Source organism: Sander vitreus, chromosome 11, assembly GCF_031162955.1.
Source record: "Sander vitreus isolate 19-12246 chromosome 11, sanVit1, whole genome shotgun sequence".
NCBI classification, from domain to species: Eukaryota; Metazoa; Chordata; class Actinopteri; order Perciformes; family Percidae; genus Sander; species Sander vitreus.
In genome coordinates, this window is record NC_135865.1 from 18,630,031 (window position 1) to 18,651,453 (window position 21,423).

The 21,423-nt window shown below is 41.5% G+C and overlaps 1 protein-coding gene across 6 annotated transcripts in view; it reads left to right on the forward strand.

The window, feature by feature from the left end:
* The window catches only part of myo16 (myosin XVI), a 109,957-nt gene that overhangs the window by 47,126 nt on the left and 41,408 nt on the right, over positions 1–21,423 (forward strand). For 5 of the 6 annotated variants that reach the window (XR_013502680.1, XM_078262087.1, XM_078262089.1 and 2 more), the window contains exons 6-20: positions 505–629; positions 785–910; positions 4,315–4,390; positions 7,725–7,875; positions 8,023–8,173; positions 8,861–8,983; positions 11,190–11,255; positions 13,049–13,176; positions 14,522–14,627; positions 15,945–16,062; positions 16,668–16,815; positions 17,698–17,815; positions 19,196–19,313; positions 20,286–20,357; positions 20,885–21,026. Coding sequence is in view for 5 of the 6 variants with exons in the window: in XM_078262087.1 (XP_078118213.1) it covers positions 505–629; positions 785–910; positions 4,315–4,390; positions 7,725–7,875; positions 8,023–8,173; positions 8,861–8,983; positions 11,190–11,255; positions 13,049–13,176; positions 14,522–14,627; positions 15,945–16,062; positions 16,668–16,815; positions 17,698–17,815; positions 19,196–19,313; positions 20,286–20,357; positions 20,885–21,026 (1,768 nt within the window). In the remaining variant the exon portion in view is untranslated. The remainder of the gene's footprint in view (positions 1–504; positions 630–784; positions 911–4,314; positions 4,391–7,724; positions 7,876–8,022; positions 8,174–8,860; positions 8,984–11,189; positions 11,256–13,048; positions 13,177–14,521; positions 14,628–15,944; positions 16,063–16,667; positions 16,816–17,697; positions 17,816–19,195; positions 19,314–20,285; positions 20,358–20,884; positions 21,027–21,423) is intronic. The other variant, XM_078262086.1, reaches the window with a different exon arrangement.

The following is a 21,423-nucleotide window of genomic DNA, read 5'->3' on the forward strand; positions in this document are numbered from 1 at the left end:
ATGTGGGGAATCTTTAAATGCAAATCATGTCAGAACCCTGTACTTGAATGTTACTCATCCCTACGTATTGCAAAAGTCAACAACATAACTAGTTTGTTCTAAACATTTGAATCTTGGGTATGAGGTTTAAAGGAATAGTCCGACATTTGAGAAATACGCATTTTTGCTTTCTTGCTAAGCGTTAGATAAGACGATTGAGACCATTGATACCAGGAAGTCACTGCTAAGGAGATATAACATGCTAATTAGCTAGCGTTAGAGGTGTAGGCTGATTTCCTTTGGACAGAGCCAGACTAGCTGTTTCATCGGTTACCAGTAATTATACTAAGCTACTCTAACCATCTCCAGTCCTCAGCTAACGCACAGATATGACAGTGCCATTGATATTTTCATCTAAGTTTTTGGTAAGAAAGTGAATGAGTATTTTCACAAAATGTCAAACTATTCCTTCAAGCATGACAGCTAAAGGCTTTCTGTAATGTGTGTCGCAATTGTGTTTTTTAGGTGTGGATGTGTCATCCATGCACTCCATGAAGATGCAGAGACCCAGCACGATGCTGTCTGACGTTAGACACCTTGTAGCCACAGGGGGGAGTCTCAACCAGCCCAGTGATGATGGTGTCACTCTAGTAAGTGAGGTTAAATGTGTGTTAGTGTGCATGAGATGACCTTTTCTTTGTCTCTCTCTGCCTCTGGTCATGGTTTGTTCTCTTTCATTAACTCAGGTTTTCATATGGCTTCTCCTTTTTGGATGACAACTTTCTCTTTTTCTGTCTCTCTGAAGCTCCACATAGCAGGCGCCAGTGGTTATAGAGAGGTTGTGTCTGTGTTGTTGGAGAGCGGGGCGGACCCTAATCCTGCTGACAACAACTTCTGGACCCCTCTTCACCTGGCTGCTAAATATGGACAGGTAACTCACAGTTGCTCAACACAATGTCAGAATTTTGTTAATTAATGAAGTAGTCTCCTAATTTCTACTCATCTAGCTATATTGATCCAATGTGATTGCAGTCATTAATGAAATGGAGGAAATAACGAGGAAATTATTGATGGATGGCTTGCTCCTCAGGTAGTTGCCTCCAGTTACTCTGCACACACTCTGATAAACTGCTCTTTTTGGGCCTATTGATCAGAAACAGTCAAACTGCTGGCATAGAGCAGCACTGCACGCATTTGTTACAGCATTTTAGATTAGCAGTTTAATGGTCTCTTTTAGAGGAAAAGAGATTGATTTCCGGATGGGGCGGAGGTGAACTACTGGAGCGATGAGATCTGGTGGTTTGGAAGGGTTCCAACTATGAAGGAAGGAAAGTGATCATGTTCACATCTTGCTGACCCAACTGGATATTTAATTACATTTCTGGGCTGTGTGCTTGGGCTGCTGACAAAGAGAATTTATTCGTTTGGTATTTAGAGTTGCTCTCTACTTCTTTGGTTCATCTACCCTCAAGCCATGTGTTTTAATAATTCTTTCTTTCTCTGTGTTACCTTGCAGCCTTTCTCTGTTTCTTTCATACAGATCTGCTGCCCTTGTTTGTTTTTTTCCTCTCACACAATTCCTTTATCCAGTTGTTAGTTGAAATAATTATTAAGTAAGTAGATCTAAATGTACAAATCTTCCAAATAGCAATCTTCTAAATGGAATAATAACCTCCCTGTGTTTTTAAGACTTTCTGCATACGCAATTACTCTCTCTCTCTGTGTGTGTGTGTGTGTGTGTGTGTGTGTGTAATATGTAAGTGCATCTGACATAAGAGTGGAAATCTAGAGGATTGGAGAATCGATTGAGTTCCCTTTGCAGTGCTAAATCACCTTTGCCATCGTCTCTTTACTGGTGCCAGTGCTGTGCCTCCTGCATACCAATTACTCCCTGATCCTTCTTAACACTCACTTCCTGTCACCACTCCCTTATACTGACAGTGACACGTCAGTAATGCAGCACATTGTGGGTTCAAGATGTGTGTATGTATACAGCCAACTAAATCACTGGTCTCAATAAGATGAGGTTTTGCTGATGAGGCAGACACAAACTGTTGCCTGGAAACACTTGCTTGCAACTGTAACACTAGCTGGTACGGGAAACCCAAAGACCCCATTCTGCAGGGTGGCATACATTCTACAGAACACTGACCCTTTAAGAAGATACGTGACCCTATTACTGCAACTAATTAAGCTTCCCTCTCTCAGTCTTGTGATAAGATTCAGGCTCCAGGCGTCCTTGGTTTAAGTCAAAGCTTTTTAAGATGTGTTCACTTGAGGGAAGAATTTATATAATTTTTATGTGTGGATTTTTCAAACAAAAATGTCAGGATGTTAAAATACAGCCCTACTGGGATTGGATTAATTTATTCAGTTTTAGAACTATGGTACAGGTGGCGGTAGTTTAATTTTCTAAAGTACTTTATTGTTAATCTCAAGATTAATTTTCAGCTCTGACAAATATTATGAAAAAGAACATTTGGCCCCTTACCAAAAGTGTTTCTGTCCATCTGAATCTACTTCAGCTATGAGGTTGCTCTGTCCCAACTGATCCCAATGTAATGACATTTTCCTGATTATCGTGGCCCATTGAAGAGTACAGATCTTGTGGTGCCACTGACGTGTTGTCTGTATTTATAGGGTGTGAGTGCAGCTGACAGGGTTTGTGGGCAGTAGAGATGCTGTAGACTCTTAGCCAAACAGCTGTTGACGTGGCTCAGGGCCAGTCTTCTGAATGTGCTGAGTCACTCTCTTCCATACTGTAGAACAGAGATCTTCAACAGGGGTCCGGGAACCCTAGGGGGTCCTCAGAGTCACTGCAGGGGGGCCTCCAAATTATTGTAAAGTTTTTCAAAAATGTAAAAGTCTTAACATGAATCCAACATATTATTAGCAAATATAAATCGCCACTGATGATAGGCTTACTGGCCTGTAGGTAAGGTAGTCACTAAGATCCACAGATAGAGTTAATCCGAGGGATTCAGTGTGCCAAATGTATGTTTAACACTAAAAGATGATTTATAAAATCATGCCAACAATTATTATTTTAATAGCTTAGTATTCTATGCAAACAAGGTATTTATAAAGGCTTTAGGCCGTCCTACACATTATTGTAGACCCAATTAAATATACAACTTAATTTTATACAATATATGTACTAGGGGGTCCCTGCTCCGTCTCCCTCTCAGTTAAGGGGTCCTTGGTTTGAAAAACATTGAAGACCACTGCTATAGAAGATGTCTCATTTGCTATAGTACAAAGAAGTTCTGCTACTTTGGAACGGTCCTCCAGAGCCACAGAAGACATTACACAGTAGTATTACATAGTTTTACCAGCTGAGGTAACTTAGCTCAAGCATAATAATATGGTTACTTGTTGTTTAATACACTCTGTGCTCCAGTTAACTGCAAAGAAGTGGAAATATTTGAGGTGTCCTGATATACAACTTCAATGAAAAACATGCTCAGTCTTAACAGTGCTTGTTGCATTGCAGCTAAATGTAGTGAAAACTAAAAAGTAGGAGGAGATGTGTTAGGTTTATTATGTTGCTAGAATGTTACCCCAGAATTTGCTCTGGTTGACTCTGGTTGTGTTTAATTATCAGCCACACTCTCATTTTCATTTTTGAAACAATGCCTTTCTGTTTATTGAGCTGCTGTTTCTGGGTCATGCCATCTTTCATACATTACCAAGAAATGATGAAGAAGATTCTTGTCTATTATCAATAAATTGAGTCACACTTCAGATACTTCAACACAAATTGTACCCTAATCACAAATCAGTATTCACAGATCACATGGTGCATCACACTTCTTCATTCAATGCAGCTGACACTCCAGAGTCAAAGAATAGTGGTGACAGAGAGAATGCAAAGAGAAGTAATGAGAAAGAAAGGAGAACAAGTCTGACTGAGATCTTGTGTGAGCTTAGGCTAAAAGAAAAACCTAGACAGAACAATAGAAGACAGAGGTGACAGCCATCATATGTCACTGTGTGTAGAAATGAGGGTAGACGACTATGGGGTTCTTCCACTGTAACATGCGGTGGAAGATACGCTCATTATTACAAGATCTCCTCAGTCAGGGGCAACACTTGTATAGACCTGTCATATGTGACATGCACTGTTTGTATCATCTTGTCAGTGTTTAAATTCTAGGCCTGTGTCACATTATATCCTACATTTACATATGCAGTACACATCTGCACTGTAGCAGTACATGTGGAAATAACCACCTTGTCTCCTGAACAAAATATCTGCTATGAAATGTTTTTTTGTTCTTGCATGATGTTTTGGTTTTAGCTAATGAAAATGGATGTGTGTGTTTTCGCCTACAGACAAGCATCGTTAGCCAGCTCCTGAGGCACAGAGCAAACCCGACTCTGTTGAACTGCAACCAAGACAAGCCCTCAGGTAACCTATTCAGGCATTCACACAAATACACAGGTGTTCACGTACACACACAAATATTGCTGCGCGATTGGGCAAACGTGCTTTAGAAAGCAAGAGTTAATGAAGCAAAGAAGCGAAGAAATGGATTTTGACTTATTCAGCTGCAAATGCATTTACAATCACTGTGATGATATAAAACTCAGGCTCTCTCACACACACACACACACACACACACACACACACACACACACACACACACACAGTGAATGAGGCAATATTACCAATCCCACTATGGCCACGCCAAGACCCGCCCTTCAATAGCATTCACACACTACTATTTGCCAGGCGTCCATGCTTACATGTACAGGTCCTATCCCCTGACCAATCCCCTAACCCTAACCTTAACCACTCGAGGTCAAATGCCTAACCCCAACCAATCGAGCGGCTTTGTAGGGCGGGTCTTGGCCATAGTGGGATTTGTAATATCGCGAGCGACACCGGGAGCTAGACGGCCGCTGCTGAAGGCTGCATGCGTGTGACGGTCAGGAAGACGTTTTGGCAGGGGGAAAAACTGATCAGAAAATGTAACGAAAATGTAACGGAACGTTGTAGAAATGTAGTGGAGTAGAAAGTATAGATAATTGCTGCAAAATGTAACAAAGTAAAAGTCAAAAGTATGCACTATTGATTCTACTCGAGTAAAGTACAGATACGTGACAAATGTACTTAAGTACAGTAACAAAGTATTTGTACTTCGTTACATTCCACCACTGCAAATACTTAAATGTGATGGTAAATTAAACTGGCCTTTACCTTAAAGATTAGCCATGTCGGGGCTGATGTTGCTTGGTGTCATGCTATTCCATTGGTGAACAGTCAGAAATGATAACACTCCAAGACAATTGGCAGTGGGCCAACAAAAGGCAGAGAAGATAAGAGGACTGACAGCCGATGTAAATATTGCAAGTTTTGAAATAAAAAAAAAAAAATTGGGCTTTGCAAATGTTTTATGAGAAACATTTGATATGTAAGGCCTCAAATACACCTCAGATACACACAATGTAAGGCCTCAAATACACACAATGTGTTTTGAAGAGAAATACTGGCTATAAACAAACTGTGTTTGTTTACTAGAAAACTCCACGGGTACCTTAAGTCTTTGACATCTCTTCTTTTTCACGGTGAATGCTCAGTCTCTCTATGTGTGTGTGTGTGTGTGTGTGTGATAGTGTTAGTTTACATATTTTCATTATTTTAATGTTGGAGTGAAAGCCATTATTGGCTGATAAGCCCAATCAATCTTGCAATTAAATTACACACACATTAAATTACACACACACACACACACACACACACACACACACACACACACACAAACAAACAAACAAACAAACAAACAAACAAACAAACAAACAAACACACACACACACACACACAGCAGGGGGGGAATTCTCTACATCTCAATCCTGAACAGAACCGTTATAAAACCATTCACTGAACCAGGCTACTGATGAATGTAGTGTAGTCATTGTAAATGTACGAGGCGTCTATTATGTTATGGTGATGAAATGTGTCATTTAGAGAGCCTCTGGGCTTCTGACCTCTCACTTGTGGGATAGAATATCATAGCTGCCTCTAACCATTTACTACCATGGCTTCATCACACCTCGGACTGCCTCACCCCATCCTTAATCAATAGCCCCTTCTAGCATGTAGGCTTAGAAAAGATGTGAGATCCAAGTCCTTGGATGCTGACGCACCCCTCCTTCAGCAGCCTCATGACGAAAGAAAGCCAGAGCAAGAGTCTAGGGGGTTGTCAGTCACACAGAAATAAAAAGACAGGGTGAAGCCATTCCTCTCCCTCATGCTCTGTTAGACCTCATTACAGACGGGGGATCTTATCTCCCCCTTCCTCTTATGCATAGTTGGATTGATGCTCAGTAGGGTTCACATTCTGCACCAGTGCAGGATCATCCACATGGATTGTGAAGGAAGGTTGGCATGGCGAAAGACTAGTAAACAGAAAGGTGTACTTGGTTGTTTTAGAGTACAGAGTGTTATGGTCTTTAGTTTACAATATTACCATTATTATACATTTTCACTGATGACAGAATGGTGAAAAAATCTATTTTGGAGCTTACAAATATGACATTTTGAAGTGTTTCCCATACATAGGTTCTAGGTCTGTATTAATAAAACCGTAGAAACGCCGTGGACACACCACTGTGAAAGCTCCCCGAACGTCATTTATCAGGGTCTGGTTGTTACCCCTGTCAGCGGCAGTCTCCTCCACTCCATGTAAGGCATCTGGTATACTCGACAGTGCGCAACATCATGGGAGCGCCGTAACTATTTATACTTGCGCGTGTTGGTCGCGACAGTAGTTGCAGTCTTCTCCTGAACAGAAGTGGCGCAACTGAGGAAAGGCTACCGACTTCAGTTCAGAGGGGCAGTGTAACTTACTTCTTGCAGCTTCTGTGTTAGCGCCATCCTGTGGTGTTCAGAGGACGAGGCACTGAAGCGCCTCACAGTCTTAAAATTAACAGATTCACATTTCATTTTTGTTTTAATGTAGCACATTCATTTAGAACAGTAACAGTCAGTTTCACCGAACTCCTTTAGTAGGTGTCCTACAACACTTTTTTATGGACACCCTGCAGCCAATCAGAATCGAGTATTCACCCAGACCATGGTATAAAAAGATTTATACCATGATCTGGGTGAATACTCTGAGCTAAGCGTTGCTAACAGAGCCTTCAGTTCTCCGTGCCTGTATCCATTAACTGCATTTATGGACTCAAGCCCGAATAAAACCCGTAATTTTATTAAATTGGCTGTACAAGTTTTAAACTACAACTCAGAGTTGTTTGAATGACAGAAATCTGCTCAGATGAGATCTTACTGAGTGCAAAAGGACATACAGTATAGCTATAGTACAGAACAGTAGGCTATGTTTAGGATCCCCAAAACACGGATAAAACACTTCAAAAAATGAACAATGATCCCACAAACAAAATGAACAAGAATTTACTTAAGATAGCCCTAGTCTTATATGATTTAACAGGAGTTAGGAGGTGACAGTGTTGAGATTATTAACATGTAATTTTCTGTATTACGGGTATATCTGCTGAACTGTTAACATTTGAACAAACAGATTTAATTGTCCTGTCATTTGTTTTAAATACAACGAACAATTTGTTGTATTTTAGCAGAATACTAAGCAGCAGAAAGGCAGAACTGAGCACATTTTAATTTGTTTGAAACACTGAATTTATATCAAATTAAACTTTGCGAAGTTCAAATATCACAACAAATCGCTGTACTGATTTCCCTGTCTTGTGTATCAATTCACCAGACATTTCTGCATCCAAGCCCATAGCTGATATGCTGCTGAATGCAGAGGAGAGCTGGCTGCAGAGACTAAAGGACCCCTCTGCTCCTCTACCCTCCACTGACCAACGCTATGATGGCGGTTTACACGACCTCAACACTCCTGTCAAGAACTTGTAGGTTAACAGTTTCATGGTTTTCATTGTCTTATGGTTACTACACAGACTGTAAATCATGTTTTTTTTTCACTTTGCCCCAAATCTGCTTCCTGTCCCTCCATCTACTGTCTTTTCCAACTCCTTGCCTATCCACCTATCACACAGGAACCCCTTGGGACTCTCTATCTCTAAGCGGGACAGTCTGCTGGAGAAGTGTGCCATGTTCAGAGAGGCAGGTGGAGCACTGAGCCGACAGCCCTTACAGGACAATGGCCTAGATGGCCCCTTTAGCTCTGGAGCCAGCAAACTGGAGCAGGTACCTTGTTGTCTTACACCTCCCGCACTACAAAAAACACAGCAAGGCAGTAAGGACATAGATAATCCCAAAGGTCAACAAGAAGAAATATTTCATATTCCATTTGTTACTTTGCCTTGTTTTCATAAATGAAGAAGAGGCTTGCCACACACCAAAGAAACTCAATTTAAAACTTTGACATTTTGAAGTTTTTATTATTTTTTTTTTTTCAAATTAAACTTTTTTCAAGCTTTGCATTTCACATCTGCTTCATCAAGCTTACTTGTTATCTTGAACATCACACACTGCGTAATTACTTTGGTGTTTTATAGAAGTATCTGAACAGAAAAAGAGGCAGGGAATCTGACAAAAGAAATTAAAACATGGAAACTTACAAATTGCAGTTTGTATTCAGCAATGACAATTGAGAAGTAATTAAGTATGTACTTTTTAAGAAATGTGCTGTATCTCTCCAATAATGTGCATTTGAGATCGAATAGCATTGTTGATTCTCTCAAATGGAAGGATAGCTATTAGAAAAAATCAATTGTTAAAGAGTTTGATTGGAACAAAGTGCTGCAACATCTGTGGGCCTCAGTGGAATATAACTGGAGACCATTGTCCAAGACTTTACATTTTGTATATTAATGCTAAGTGCCTTAAGCTGTAGATCTTAGTGTAAGCATGTTGGTTTAAACCCTCACCTAGCACTTTCCTCAGGTTAAGCTGATGCCTCCAGCTCCCAATGATGACCTGGCGTCCCTGAGTGAGCTGACCGACAGCAGCCTGCTCTATGAGATGCAGAAGCGCTTTGGCAACGACCAAATCTACGTAAGACTCCACTGTCTTTGTGCCACTAAACAACCAAGTCCCACTCAACATTAAACATGCATTAAAACAAAAAGTACACACAGAACAGAGATAAATACAAACACACATACACGCTCTCTCTCGGCCACTATAGTTGTTTGTTTGTATCAGAGTGTTGTGTTGTTTATGGTCTGGGAATTTCAGAGTGTGATGTTTGGATCACATCACGCTTTCTATATACTCACGAGTACTGCAGTAGGTACTCGGTTTCTGAAGTATAAACATGGCACACAGTGCATCACAAATATATACCTCCTCTCCTGAAGACTATTGTGCAGATAATATAAATATGCGTGACCTCTGACACCTGACTACTTTTACAGCCATTGACTGGTGGTGAATAGTTATTTTTCTTAACGCAGTTACATCTTTATTAGTCTCAGTAGTCTGTATGTGTTTATGAGCTGAATCCCTTCCCCTCTCTGTTTCGGTGTGCTGACTTGTGTAAGAGAGGTACCTAATTCTAGTACACACACACACACACACACACACACACACACACACACACACACACACACACACACACACACACACACACACACACACACACACACACACACACACACACACACACACACTTACACTGGGGACAATTGCAAAATCAATAACATTTAGATTGATTGGAAAAATAAATCCATAACTATATTCAGGAGTAAAACGCCTTTATAACCATCAATTGGTCTATTTTATATCCCTGTCATTTTCTCCTTTCCTTTAAATCTGTAGTCTGGCCCATACTTCTCCATGGGGACCAAGCTCTATAAAGACTGGAACCAGATCAATGTTGAGCTATCAGGTGCACTCTCTTCTCTGTGAAGAGGCAGTAATAGTATAGTTATTATAGAAACCCAGATGGGCGACAGACAGTAGGGTTAGCCACAGCAGGGGACAACAGATAAGGGGATGACAATAAAAGGCAGTAGAGTGGTGGATGAAGAAAAGAGAAATGATGATGAATAATGAGGGCTGGATTTGAGGTACAGTCCAGTTTGGAAGAAGAAAAGGTGAAAAGAAAGGACAAATTGCAGCTATCATGGGGACTTGGATTATGCCTGATCTGATATATGTGTATAACTCCTCTGTATGGAGCTGCACACAATACAGTCATGCGTTATGCTTCATTCTGTTTATAGGAAGGTAAGCAAATAATGGCTTTACATTTAAAATTGTCCACATAGTATCTGTCTTTTCTGAAAGTGTTTGCTTAGAAATGAACAGCTTACACTTTCATGTTACCAAATAAATTTTCTTTGCATTTCTGCCATTCTTCAACCTCTTGTTTATATACTTAAAGTATGACCTTATGTACATAATAGAGGGCATTTCAAGAAAGAGGTGACCAAAGCAGAGATGTGATGAAGGACAGAAATAGGGGGAGGACAAAGGCAGTGAATGCTCCATATGTTCCCAGCAGGGTGGTCAGAGATGGGGCTTTGATGAGTGGTCTGCTGCCTTCTGCCAATATACTGTAGAAGGAACAGTGCGTCGCTAAACCCCCCGAGGAAAGCGGCAAGGAACTGAAATGACAGAAGACATTGATGAAGGCCGGATTATTGACAAGCATGTCACAAGTTTAACTCGGTTAAAAAAAAAAAAACTTGTAGTGTGAATGTTGCTCTGTGTCCACAAGCAGTGGGGATTTGTTCAAGTCATTAACCTTGAGCCAGGGCCTCAGGACAGAGCAGCATGTTACAGAATGTTAGCAATGTCTGCGCTCTCCCAGAGGACAGAGCGTTAGCTTTATAACAGCCTCCGGGACTCTTTGTGAGAAACAGAGGGTTAGCACTTTCGTGAAAAGGGTCGAAAAATGGGCGTTGGTTATTTTTATCTAAATGGCCTCAGGGTTTGTCTGTACGCTGCATGGGAGGTCATTACTGAGGTTATCGTTGGAGGTCCCCACCTGACCTTTCTCTGCCTTGAGATTATCATATTCTTCTAGTACTAGAGATTGTCACCACCATGAATACTGATGTTAAGGAAAGAGTAGGACATCACTTTAATTTTCAGGTCAGTGTTAGCTTCAGGCAGGCAGTCTGTAAGTAATTACTGTAAAACCCAGTTTCAGCCTGTTTGTTAAAACGGTGAACCTCACACCCAAAAGATAAATGTTTGACATGGATTCCTGAGTAAAAGATCAATCAGGTGTGTTTTTTCTTCTCTTTTGTAGACTTACATTGGACACATCCTTCTGCTGGTCAATCCAAACAAAGAGCTGCCCATCTACTCCACTTTGGTAAGCAATGCATTTAAATTAACTCTTTATCTCACAAAGGCTTACAATATATGCTGTGCTTTGCTCTCTTAATGTTGAAATTGCAGGTCTACTGATTGTACTATGATCCATGCTTTAAACATGTGGCTTTACATTTGATAGGCTATGCATTTTACATGCAAACGCATACTATAAAGGAGGCACGTTTGCTGTATAATAAGTGGGGCATGAACAGATGAAATGGACCTTGTCGTTGATAAATAATGCAGTCTTCCTGTCAGTGATACACAGCACTAGGCTGACTCTGCATCAGCTAGGGAAGAGAGGGATCAAGTTTAGCCAGCATACACACACTCTCACACAGATTTCATTACGCTACCTCTCCACTATAAATAATCATTTTTTCTATAATTATTGGTGAAAAGCAGCATATTTAACATTTGCAACAGCAAGAGGAGACTGTCAGTGAATGACAGATCAGATGCTCTGATTTTTAAACCTTATTATCATTTGTGTGTTGTAATATCAATCAACAACAGCGTGTGTCACCTTATTTTAAACAGTGGATAACAAATTTTGAAGTAGCTGATTATTGCCAGCTTAGTGCTTGCCCATGGGGACCCAGGAGGTATTGGATGGAAGAAGAGACATTTTCTCCTGCCATGACAGAATGAAACCAAGCCCCCCTCTGGCTTTCCCATTCCTGCCTGTGTCTGGAGTCATTCCCGGCATCCATACCCAACTGAGTGGCATGTGGACAAGCAGGGAGGAGCCAGTGTGAGAAGGACATATGTCACAACATGTGTGATCTGCTGGCCGTCTGTCACCCCCCCCCCGGTCTTGTGGTCCTCAGCCTATCCTCCTTCCCTTTGCCACAGCCACAAATGCAGCAGTGGCACACATCTTCTGGACTGGTTTTAACGGATGGAGGTGTGACAGTACAGTCATATCACAGTTCAGTATGACAGACGATGGAGGGTTCACTGTCTGATACACTTACCATGTTTTTAAGTTGTAACTGTGACTGTTCAAAATCCCTTATTTATTCCTCCTTCGGCATACATTGTGCAACATTTAAACTATAGTTTCTGTTATAGGTTATCAGAAGCCCCAAAATCTTTTCAAAAACAGATTTTTGGTCTCGACTAAAAGCTTGTCAACATTTTCAGGCCATAGTTGAGTCGAAGTTTAAATGGGTATTGTTAAACTTGGGTTATCCAGTAGTAATATTACTTTTCAAAACAACAATTACAGTGTTTCTGCGAAACAAAAATGGTATTTCATGTGTGCAAACAAAAACTAAAAAGCTGATCTGATATAGTTAATATTTTGGTTCATGTTTAGCTCCATGTGTATATTTTGCATTTTTGTGATGCAATACATTATGCACCAATATACTGTTAAACCCCTAAAATGATGGAGGAAGAGGGATTCTTGTTACCTTTTTTCTATTACAGTGACATGGCCTGGAATTAAGTTTTAGTGCATTTGCTGGCTAATTGGTTGTTGTTTTTTTTAAAGTAAACTAGCCAGAATGCGTGTATGGCTCAGCATACATGTGTGTGTGTTTAAACTGATATCTTTGACACATTGGGTTAAATTACATGGTTAGATTAAGTGGTAAACCACACCTTGTTAGTGAGCCTAACACACACAAACCTACACAGGTATGGAAAGTTATACCCAGCATGGTTCCACTGTTTTGCTGAAACACTATCCTGTGTGTTGCTCAGCCCATGTTTGTATCCATGTTACGTAAGGTTGTTGTAACCCAATGTCTTAACGGACTTCACCTGTCTTTCTCTCTCTCTCAGGTGAGTCAGTTGTACCTGAGCTCCACTGGTCGTCTGTGCTCCTCTCTGCCACCTCACATCTTCTCCTCAGCAGAAAGAGCTTACCACATGATGCTGCAGGAGAGACGCCCGCAGTGTTTCATCTTGAGGTACACCCACTTCCTTCAGCACTCAAATGCACACTCTCACAAACACTGAACTCTGTGCCTCGGGATTATTAGATAAAAATATCACAGAGCGAAATAATTGTGTGAATAAAAGTGACATTCAGCTGCTCACCTAGTTTGTCTACACACCTGTTAAACACTCCCTGAGAGATTAATAGCTCTCAGCCTGAGCTGAGTTGTGGACCTGTTTAACGTTCATGTAGAGATGGAGATTTGCTGTGAGCTTTGCACCGTCTTGCTCTTTGTCCTCGGCTGGATGGAGGCAGCTCCCTGATTGCAATTAAATCCCGTTCTGGCTCTCCAGTGACATTCCTGCTGAGTTGTAACCAATCTGGCAGAGAGTGAATGCGCCCTGGCCACAGGCTATCCATCTCACTCACACACAAACAAACAAACAGACACACACACACACACACACACACACACACACACACACACACACACACACACATACACATACACGTACACGTTTACAGGCAATCGGCAGCCATGATCCCCCGAGGCTAGTGCTCAAACTAAATGCCCTTGAAATCTAATATAAACTAAATGAAAAGACAGTGGAAAGGCCTTTGGACTTTGCACTCAGCAGGGCTGTTAGTAGGAAATATAGTAACACACATACACACAGACAAACAGTGTACCACAGCACACTGCGATCATTAGTAAGGGCTTCTGACCTTCTGAAGCCATCTGCTTGGTGTTACTATGCCGGTCTCAACTCTCTGCATGTCGGTGAGTGTCAGAGCATGTACTGTAGAGGTACCTTATGTCAGATTTAATATCTACTCAACAGCAAATTAAAAACAGGCGTCCACTGCCAAATAAGTTGTGGCTGTAACAGTGTGTGGAAAGTAGTGATCAATGGAGCAATGTTAGTTCTGTCAGAAAGAAGGAATGTGAATTTGATGGGTGCGGGTCCCTGAGGGGGTAAAATCAGGTGGGTAGAGAAATTTTACTGAGGTGACAGATGTTGGAAAAACTCTGATGACTAATGCATAACACCTATTCTTCTAACACACACAGATGCTAGATTTTTGTACTGTAAAATAAGATGGACCTTTATGTATCCAGATGGAAATTGTTGTGCAGCTCTTGCAGTACAAAGTAGGAAAGAGTGCAAGTATAAAGAGTGAAATATAAAATATCAATGAAGATGCAAATTATTACATTGTGATTTTTTTACCCCACAATCACAGCAAGGAAAATCTGTTTCTATGTTCATATGGGCTATTGTTTTCAAACAGACATGAAACAATGTGAACCAGGTAAAACAATAATAACATCACTTAAGGCAGGAATGACATTAAATCAGTATTTTTCTCTCTAGTGGTGAAAGTGGTTCTGGGAAAACGGAGGCCTGTAAGCACATAGTGAGACACCTGACAGCCCGCTCTAGTCCCAAAGGCTTTGCGCTGGAGCCCAGAATGAAACACGTAAGTCTGGACCTGATACTCTTTTATTTTACACTTCAAGCTGTCGTCGGGTGTCCTGGAGGCTTATATGGCTAAGGAACGTAATGTAACCGCAGTGTCCCGGGCATGAGACTTGAATCCTTTGTTGCTGACATGCCATTCTGTGTTACCTTTGGATTTGCAAAAAAGGCAAAACGCTAAAGAAATGATCTCGTAGTACACATCTGTGCTGTTTTTTATTTCAAATTCCATGCTCTACACAATCGGCACAATCCTCATCGAGAAACTTATGAAAATTTGTGTGTTCTTCAAAGCGAGACTGTGACTGAATCTTTCATCTTTTCTCCCTTTGTCTATACTGTGCTTATTGTTCCTTCACCAATGTCATCTCTGTGATCAAAAATCAGATAGCACACAGTGTTCATAGCTGTGTACATGTACTGTATACTGCTGTTCTTCTGTTGCTGTCCTGGGGGGAGAATAGATGCATGGATAAGTACACCAGAGTATTAGGCTTTACTCGTTGTCTTTTCCTTTCTGCTTGATAGCTGTTCATTTGTCAAAGACCGCATTTGAGCTTTCAGACCTTGTGTTTGATTGCATCATCAAGAGTTCCATTAAGATTACTCTATCTCCTACAATGCTGTTTCTTTAAGACAGAGCCATTTGCAGCAGAGAAAATTGTTTGGGCAGTCCATCTTTCTTATACTTTATAACCTAATGGAGGGAGTATTGATTTAAAAAAAGAAACGATAGTAGAGTACAATAGGACGTCAAATACCCATATCCTCTCAATGGCACATTTTCCAGTAACTCATAGAATAGATAATGACCAGTGATTTTGTATAGAAACTTATACTCAAGGCAAGGTCAGAATGTAGTATCCTCCCTCGTATTGTATATGAAAGAAAGTAGTACTGCTTCTCGTCGTTTCCCCGTTGTGTAGTTGTGATTCAGATTGTGACAGAATGTTCATGGTGTTTAACACATGATTTACTGCTCTGCACTCAGACTATCAGTTGGGTAACAAAGCAATGTGTATCCTGGGATTGTAAGTGCTGTGTTCTGATGAAGTCATTGCTACATTGTCGATATCTGGGTCATCTCGCTCTGATAATATTAGGGCACAAAAAATACACATAATGGATGCATATTGACATCTAGTGGTAGAAAGTGGAATGGGAGTAGAACTCCTTTTGATTCAGGTTTTGAAATCTGAATTGTTGATTTCATTATTTTGGAAAAGAAAAAGATATGCATACTCTACAGTGAAAGTCATTCTAAAGGATATTCCAACTTACACTGGTTACATTTCCTTTGGTTTGGTTACATATGCAGGTTAACTGTATTCTGGAGGCCTTCGGTCATGCCAAGACTCTGAAGAACAACAACTCAAGCCGCTTTATCAAGCTGTTGACCATCCAATACTGTGACAAGCGGAGGACACTGCTCAGAGGTAACCTACATTTCTGTCAGTGAAAAGTGATTGTTTGTTAGTGAGCTTTACTTTCACTTTTAAAAAGTATTGTCTGTATTTCCCATGAGAGACAGGAGTAGGATAAAAGGCTGAGATTTCAAAAATGTTACTTAATTCTTTAAAATGTCTGTATCCAGATGCAGCTTTAATATACCTGACATGAAATATCCATATTGTTTATTATTTAAATAAATGAAATATTTATGGCCAAGATAACTGAGCAAATAGTCGTTGTTTTCACAGTCTGGAACACTACTTTATGACTACATCACTACGATATGATGATAGTATAGAGTTCTTAGACATAAACCAAACAAGGTTCACAATATATCAAACGCACAGTACCACTCTATGATGATGTCGTTTGCTGTGGGATCAGGTGTACAGTAATGAAACACCAGCAGGGGGCAGTAAAAGCCCACAAATCTACAGCATTTCTATTTGTGCTCCATTTTTTTACAGCCCTGCTCACCTTATTTTACCCCGGTTAATTTGATCAGTGAGCGCTGGCCATTGAACAATGGCCACAGAATAAATGTTCAGTACTGTAAATGTAATTTACATGTGTGTTAAATGTGTTTAAGCCCGTGTGTACGCCCACATGCTGGAGAAGTCTCGTCTGGTCCACCTGTCTCCTCACCAACACAGCTTCAGCATCTTCTATCTGATGGCTGAAGGCCTGTCGCCTGAGGAGAACAGCGCACTTTACCTCAACAATGTCCTGGCTCATAGGTACGTGCTGTCAGATGCCGTAGGTATATCGACAGTTCATAAAATCACTGGTGAAAGCAGTATGGGTGCTGGTTGGTGATCCCACCCACAAGATTCTCTTCAGGTGAATGATTCTTTAAAGTTTGGACATTTTCTGAATAATTTTAAAGCCTTAACTTGCTCACATGAAGTACATGCTGTAAACAAGCTGCTTAGTTTAATCCAACACTGATGATATAATACATTCATATTTGATATCCTTAGAGAGTGTGTGTGTCTGCGCATGCATGCATACATGAGTGTATCAACTTTTAACATCCATACGTGTGTGTGTGTGTGTGTGTGTGTGTGTGTGTGTGTGTGTGTGTGTTCACATACTGTATATATGAATGTGCATTTCTTGCTTTTACCAGATTTTTATTAGTGTTTGTTGTTGCACATCTCTACTCATGTGTGCTCTTACAGTGTAATTGTGGGTTACTCTTACTGTTCTGCTATCCTGAAGCCTGGATAGCTCTGTTTTGAAGCCTGAGAAGTACGCTAGCCCCTAAGAAAGCCCCTCTGGCATCGCAACTCATTGTGTCTCCATGTGTCTTTGCCGGATGTGCGTGATCCAGTTCTGCAGATTTTAAACCCTGTTGTTTCTTTCCCTTCCTTCCCAAACACAGCTCTCTGCATAGTGTGACTGGGACTGTAACTCTGCCTAAAACTACCTCATAAATCTTTTGGTTCTAGATTTCTCTCATCCAAAAATATGCTCATAAATTCCTGCAGAGCACATGTGTAGATGTTTGGAACCAATGCACCTGTACACTGATCATAGGACACACCTTGTCCTATTTTGTTTTTGTGGTTGTCTGAAATATTGGTCCACATTGTCCCATCTTTCTGTCCCTACTCCAGGTATCTTAGTGGAGGACTTCCAGGGGAGAACCCACCAGTAGCTACGGCCTCCACCCAGAGCAGGGAACGCCTCACAGCAGTCAAACAAGCCCTGCGAGCCTTGGGCTTTAACAAGCAGGTATCGATTGGCACTGCATGCGGCTCCTGTTGAGCATTATTATTCAAAGTTTATTGACAGCAAATGATTCAAAGTGTTGAGGTCACAGACCCTGAAGTATGAGGTCATTGATGAGATCTTACCACAGATTTTTGCTGGCACAAATTGAGTCTGTAAGCATGTCTCTGGGCTGGATGGAGAGCAAAACTAATGGCTCATTCTAAGGGCTTTTGTTCAATTTGTAAAATCAAATATTTCAAAATGTATGTTGTCCCAGTAAAACATGGTAAATTATAACAAAGTCTCAAGTAATTGTAAAAGGATTCCTCATGCTTCATTAAAGAATTGACCACTGCATAATGGATTGTGGGATACTAAGGGATGCAAAGGACACAACAGCGTGTCCTCCCAGTTCAGGCACAAGAACCATTTGAAATGATATAGGCATCACCTGTCTGTAATGACATATTTGGCCGAAATTTTCGGATATCTTAGAAATGTTTCAATTATCTATCTAAAGACCAGATAAAACATGTGACCAAATGCATAAGACAAGGACTTTGATGTGTGCTGCAGTGTGTGGTACAGTCCGTTCTGTGTACACCACCAGCCGTGTTCCTAGCCCATTATCAGGATCTATTCTTAGATTCCCAGTCAGCATCTGTCAGCAGTGAGTGACCACTATCTCACCTTTTAATCCAGCAGCAGTCAATACACACAGGCAAGGCTTTAAAGACAGAATAGACAGGAATAGAGCGATAGATAGTCTTATATCAGAGGGTACTAGTGTCCGCTGGATAAGAGAGAGAGTCCAGGGGACCTAAGGAGTGGGGGAGTAGGAGTGGAAGTGATAGACCACCCATTGGTCTCTGTCTAAGTCTAATCAGGGGAGGAATCACAGTCCAGACCCAAAGGTCAATCGTCATTAACGCTCCCTAACGCTCCTTTTCTCTCCCTTCTCCAGAGGGAGGGGGGTCTGTCTGTGTATAGAGTGTCAGACAGAGACTAATGCTTGTGTTTATCTCCCAGATATCAGCTCCAATATCCTGCCTTGAGAGAGTGCATACGCAGACATATTCACACACACACACACACACAAGCACACACCCTCAAAGTCGAACATCCCCCTCTCTGAGATTCTGAGCACTTGATAATGGGGTATTCCATTAAGCGTCCTCTACTCAAGGGCAGAGAGGAAGGGGAAGTGGGACGGAGGAAGAGAAGTGTGTGAATGAAGGGAGGAGGATAAAAAAAAAAACATTGGATTTTCTATTTGTACATGTATTTACTTATATAGGATTTGTTGACATACAGTACATGTCATATAATCTCTCTTTCTGTCGGTCTTCTTTCTTTGTTACTTCGTCTTCTTTCCATGTCTCTTTCTCCTCTCTCTGCTAGGAGGTGGATTCTGTGTTTATGCTCCTATCTGCTGTGCTCCATATTGGGGACCTACGTTTTACTGCATTGACAGATACCGATACAGCCTTCCCTTCTGACCTGCAGCAGCTGGACAGAGGTCAGTGCCCCCCATCACATGCCTAGGCCGCATGCCACATTTCCACCCTGTGTGGAGGTGGGTAAGGTTAACTCATCTTGTTTACCTCGTCGTCATCGCTACTCCCTTCCTCTCTCCCTTGGAGTTCTGCTTGGCAGCTTGCCAGCACTAGCTAAAGGCCAGACAGTCACCTGTTTGGTAAGCCGCGTTTTCTGCCAAAACGTAACCACGGTGAGGAGAGATCCCTCTTTAACACACACTTAACGGCTTTTTAAAAAAAAAAAAATATGTATTTAACCTTTATTTATTCAGGGGAGGTTCACTGAGAGGCAGCCTCTCTTTTGCAGGAACGCCCTGATCACATTCACACACATTCATACCTCAGTGGTATTAATGAGGGAGTGACAAGCGCTGCTCTTTCACTTTCCCACCCAGATTTTATCCTGTTGGTGAACCGACGATCTCCCAGTCACAAGCTCTCTTCTCTAACCTCTAGACCACCACTGCCCCAACTGCTATTGGTGTTGGCGTTTTCTCTCTTTCTCTGTCTCCCTTATTATGCAACCGTTACATTTGGTCCTGTGACCCCTGACCTGAGTGAGATGGTAAACAAATGACATCAGCGCCTGTATGGGAAAGAGCCAGTCGATGGCTAGTGATCTCAGCAAAGGGTTTCTGGGTTTCTGTCACCTGTTTCTACTGCTTGTTTATGGGTTTTGCTCAGAAATCCACTGATGACTTGGTGCTGACAGCTCTGCTGATTGATTAAGTAGGAATGATTTGAAGCACCGCTCAGCTCGTTGCTGGCAGCGTGATGTCATCGTCAGAATAGGGAAGAGGAGATTTAGTTCTGGGATGTTATCAGTGCTACCATTCTGACATCCTCACATTAATTCTGTTTATTTGATGTTTTTCATCCTGTCATCACGTTACTGTCAGTTATTCTGCCTGTTTTTTTTCTGTCTCTTCCTCTTCCGATCTTCCTCTGCACAGTTGCTGGATTGTTGCAGGTGTGCTCCAATGACTTAAGCACTGCCCTCACCTCTGACGTCCAGTACTTCAAAGGTATCCACTCACCAGCCTTCGCCATTCCTTGATCCTCCCTATTCCACACACATAAGCAGATTCACTCAGTCACAATGCGCGCCTGTGTTAACGTGCGCTTGTTGCCCCGTGTCTGTTGACATTTCCGAATGCTTTCCTACAGTTGCTTAATAAAAGCGGGCTTTCCACACAAGCAAACGTATGTATCATTAGTATGAGAAAAAAACAAGATTTTAACTGTGTCGGGCTCGGGTCGGGCTCGGACAAAAATATCTTAATGCCTGTCGGGCTTGGGCCGGGTTCTGTTACTGCTCGCGGGCCGGGCTCGGACAGAAAAATGCGGGCTGATCCGCACTCTAGTGACTACCTCAGTGTTTTGGGAATTAGGTGTTCCAAATTGAAGGAAGGAAAGATGGAAAAAATCACATTGAATGAATTTTTTGTGAAATAAAATAGCTCCAGATGGGTAACAGAAAGACGTTTTGACTATCACTGTGCTATCAACCAAATGGTCAAGAAACTGTGTTTCCATGTCCTTTTTGTCTCAGGTGACGTGATCACTCGGCGCCACACAGTGGAGCTGTCAGAGCAGTACAGAGACCAGCTCGCTAAGGCAATCTATGGACGCCTCTTCAGTTATCTGGTCAACAGTACCAACGACTACCTACAGCGACAGGACGACAGCATTGGGTATAGTTGTGTGTGTGTGTGCGTGCGTGTGCGTGCGTGCGCTATGTCCTTTTTTTTATTAGTGTTAACTGGCAAAATCATTTCTTAGGAAGCCTTGGCCGTTTGTGACTGTTATTACAAACACCACCAATGTAGTGTATATGTCATCACACAAGAGCAGTCTCTCATTCAGGGCCTCTGGAGTGACAACACTGGTATTGTGACATGACACATACTTTAGAGCGTAAGTTTGTAAAAGTTTACATTTCATGACATGCATGAATAGGCATGTACACTGAAATGTAAAATACTGAACAACAAGGTAGAGATGGAGGACACACCCAAGGTTAATGTGAAGGTCTCACAAACACAAACTTAAATGCACACACACACACACACACACACACACACACACACA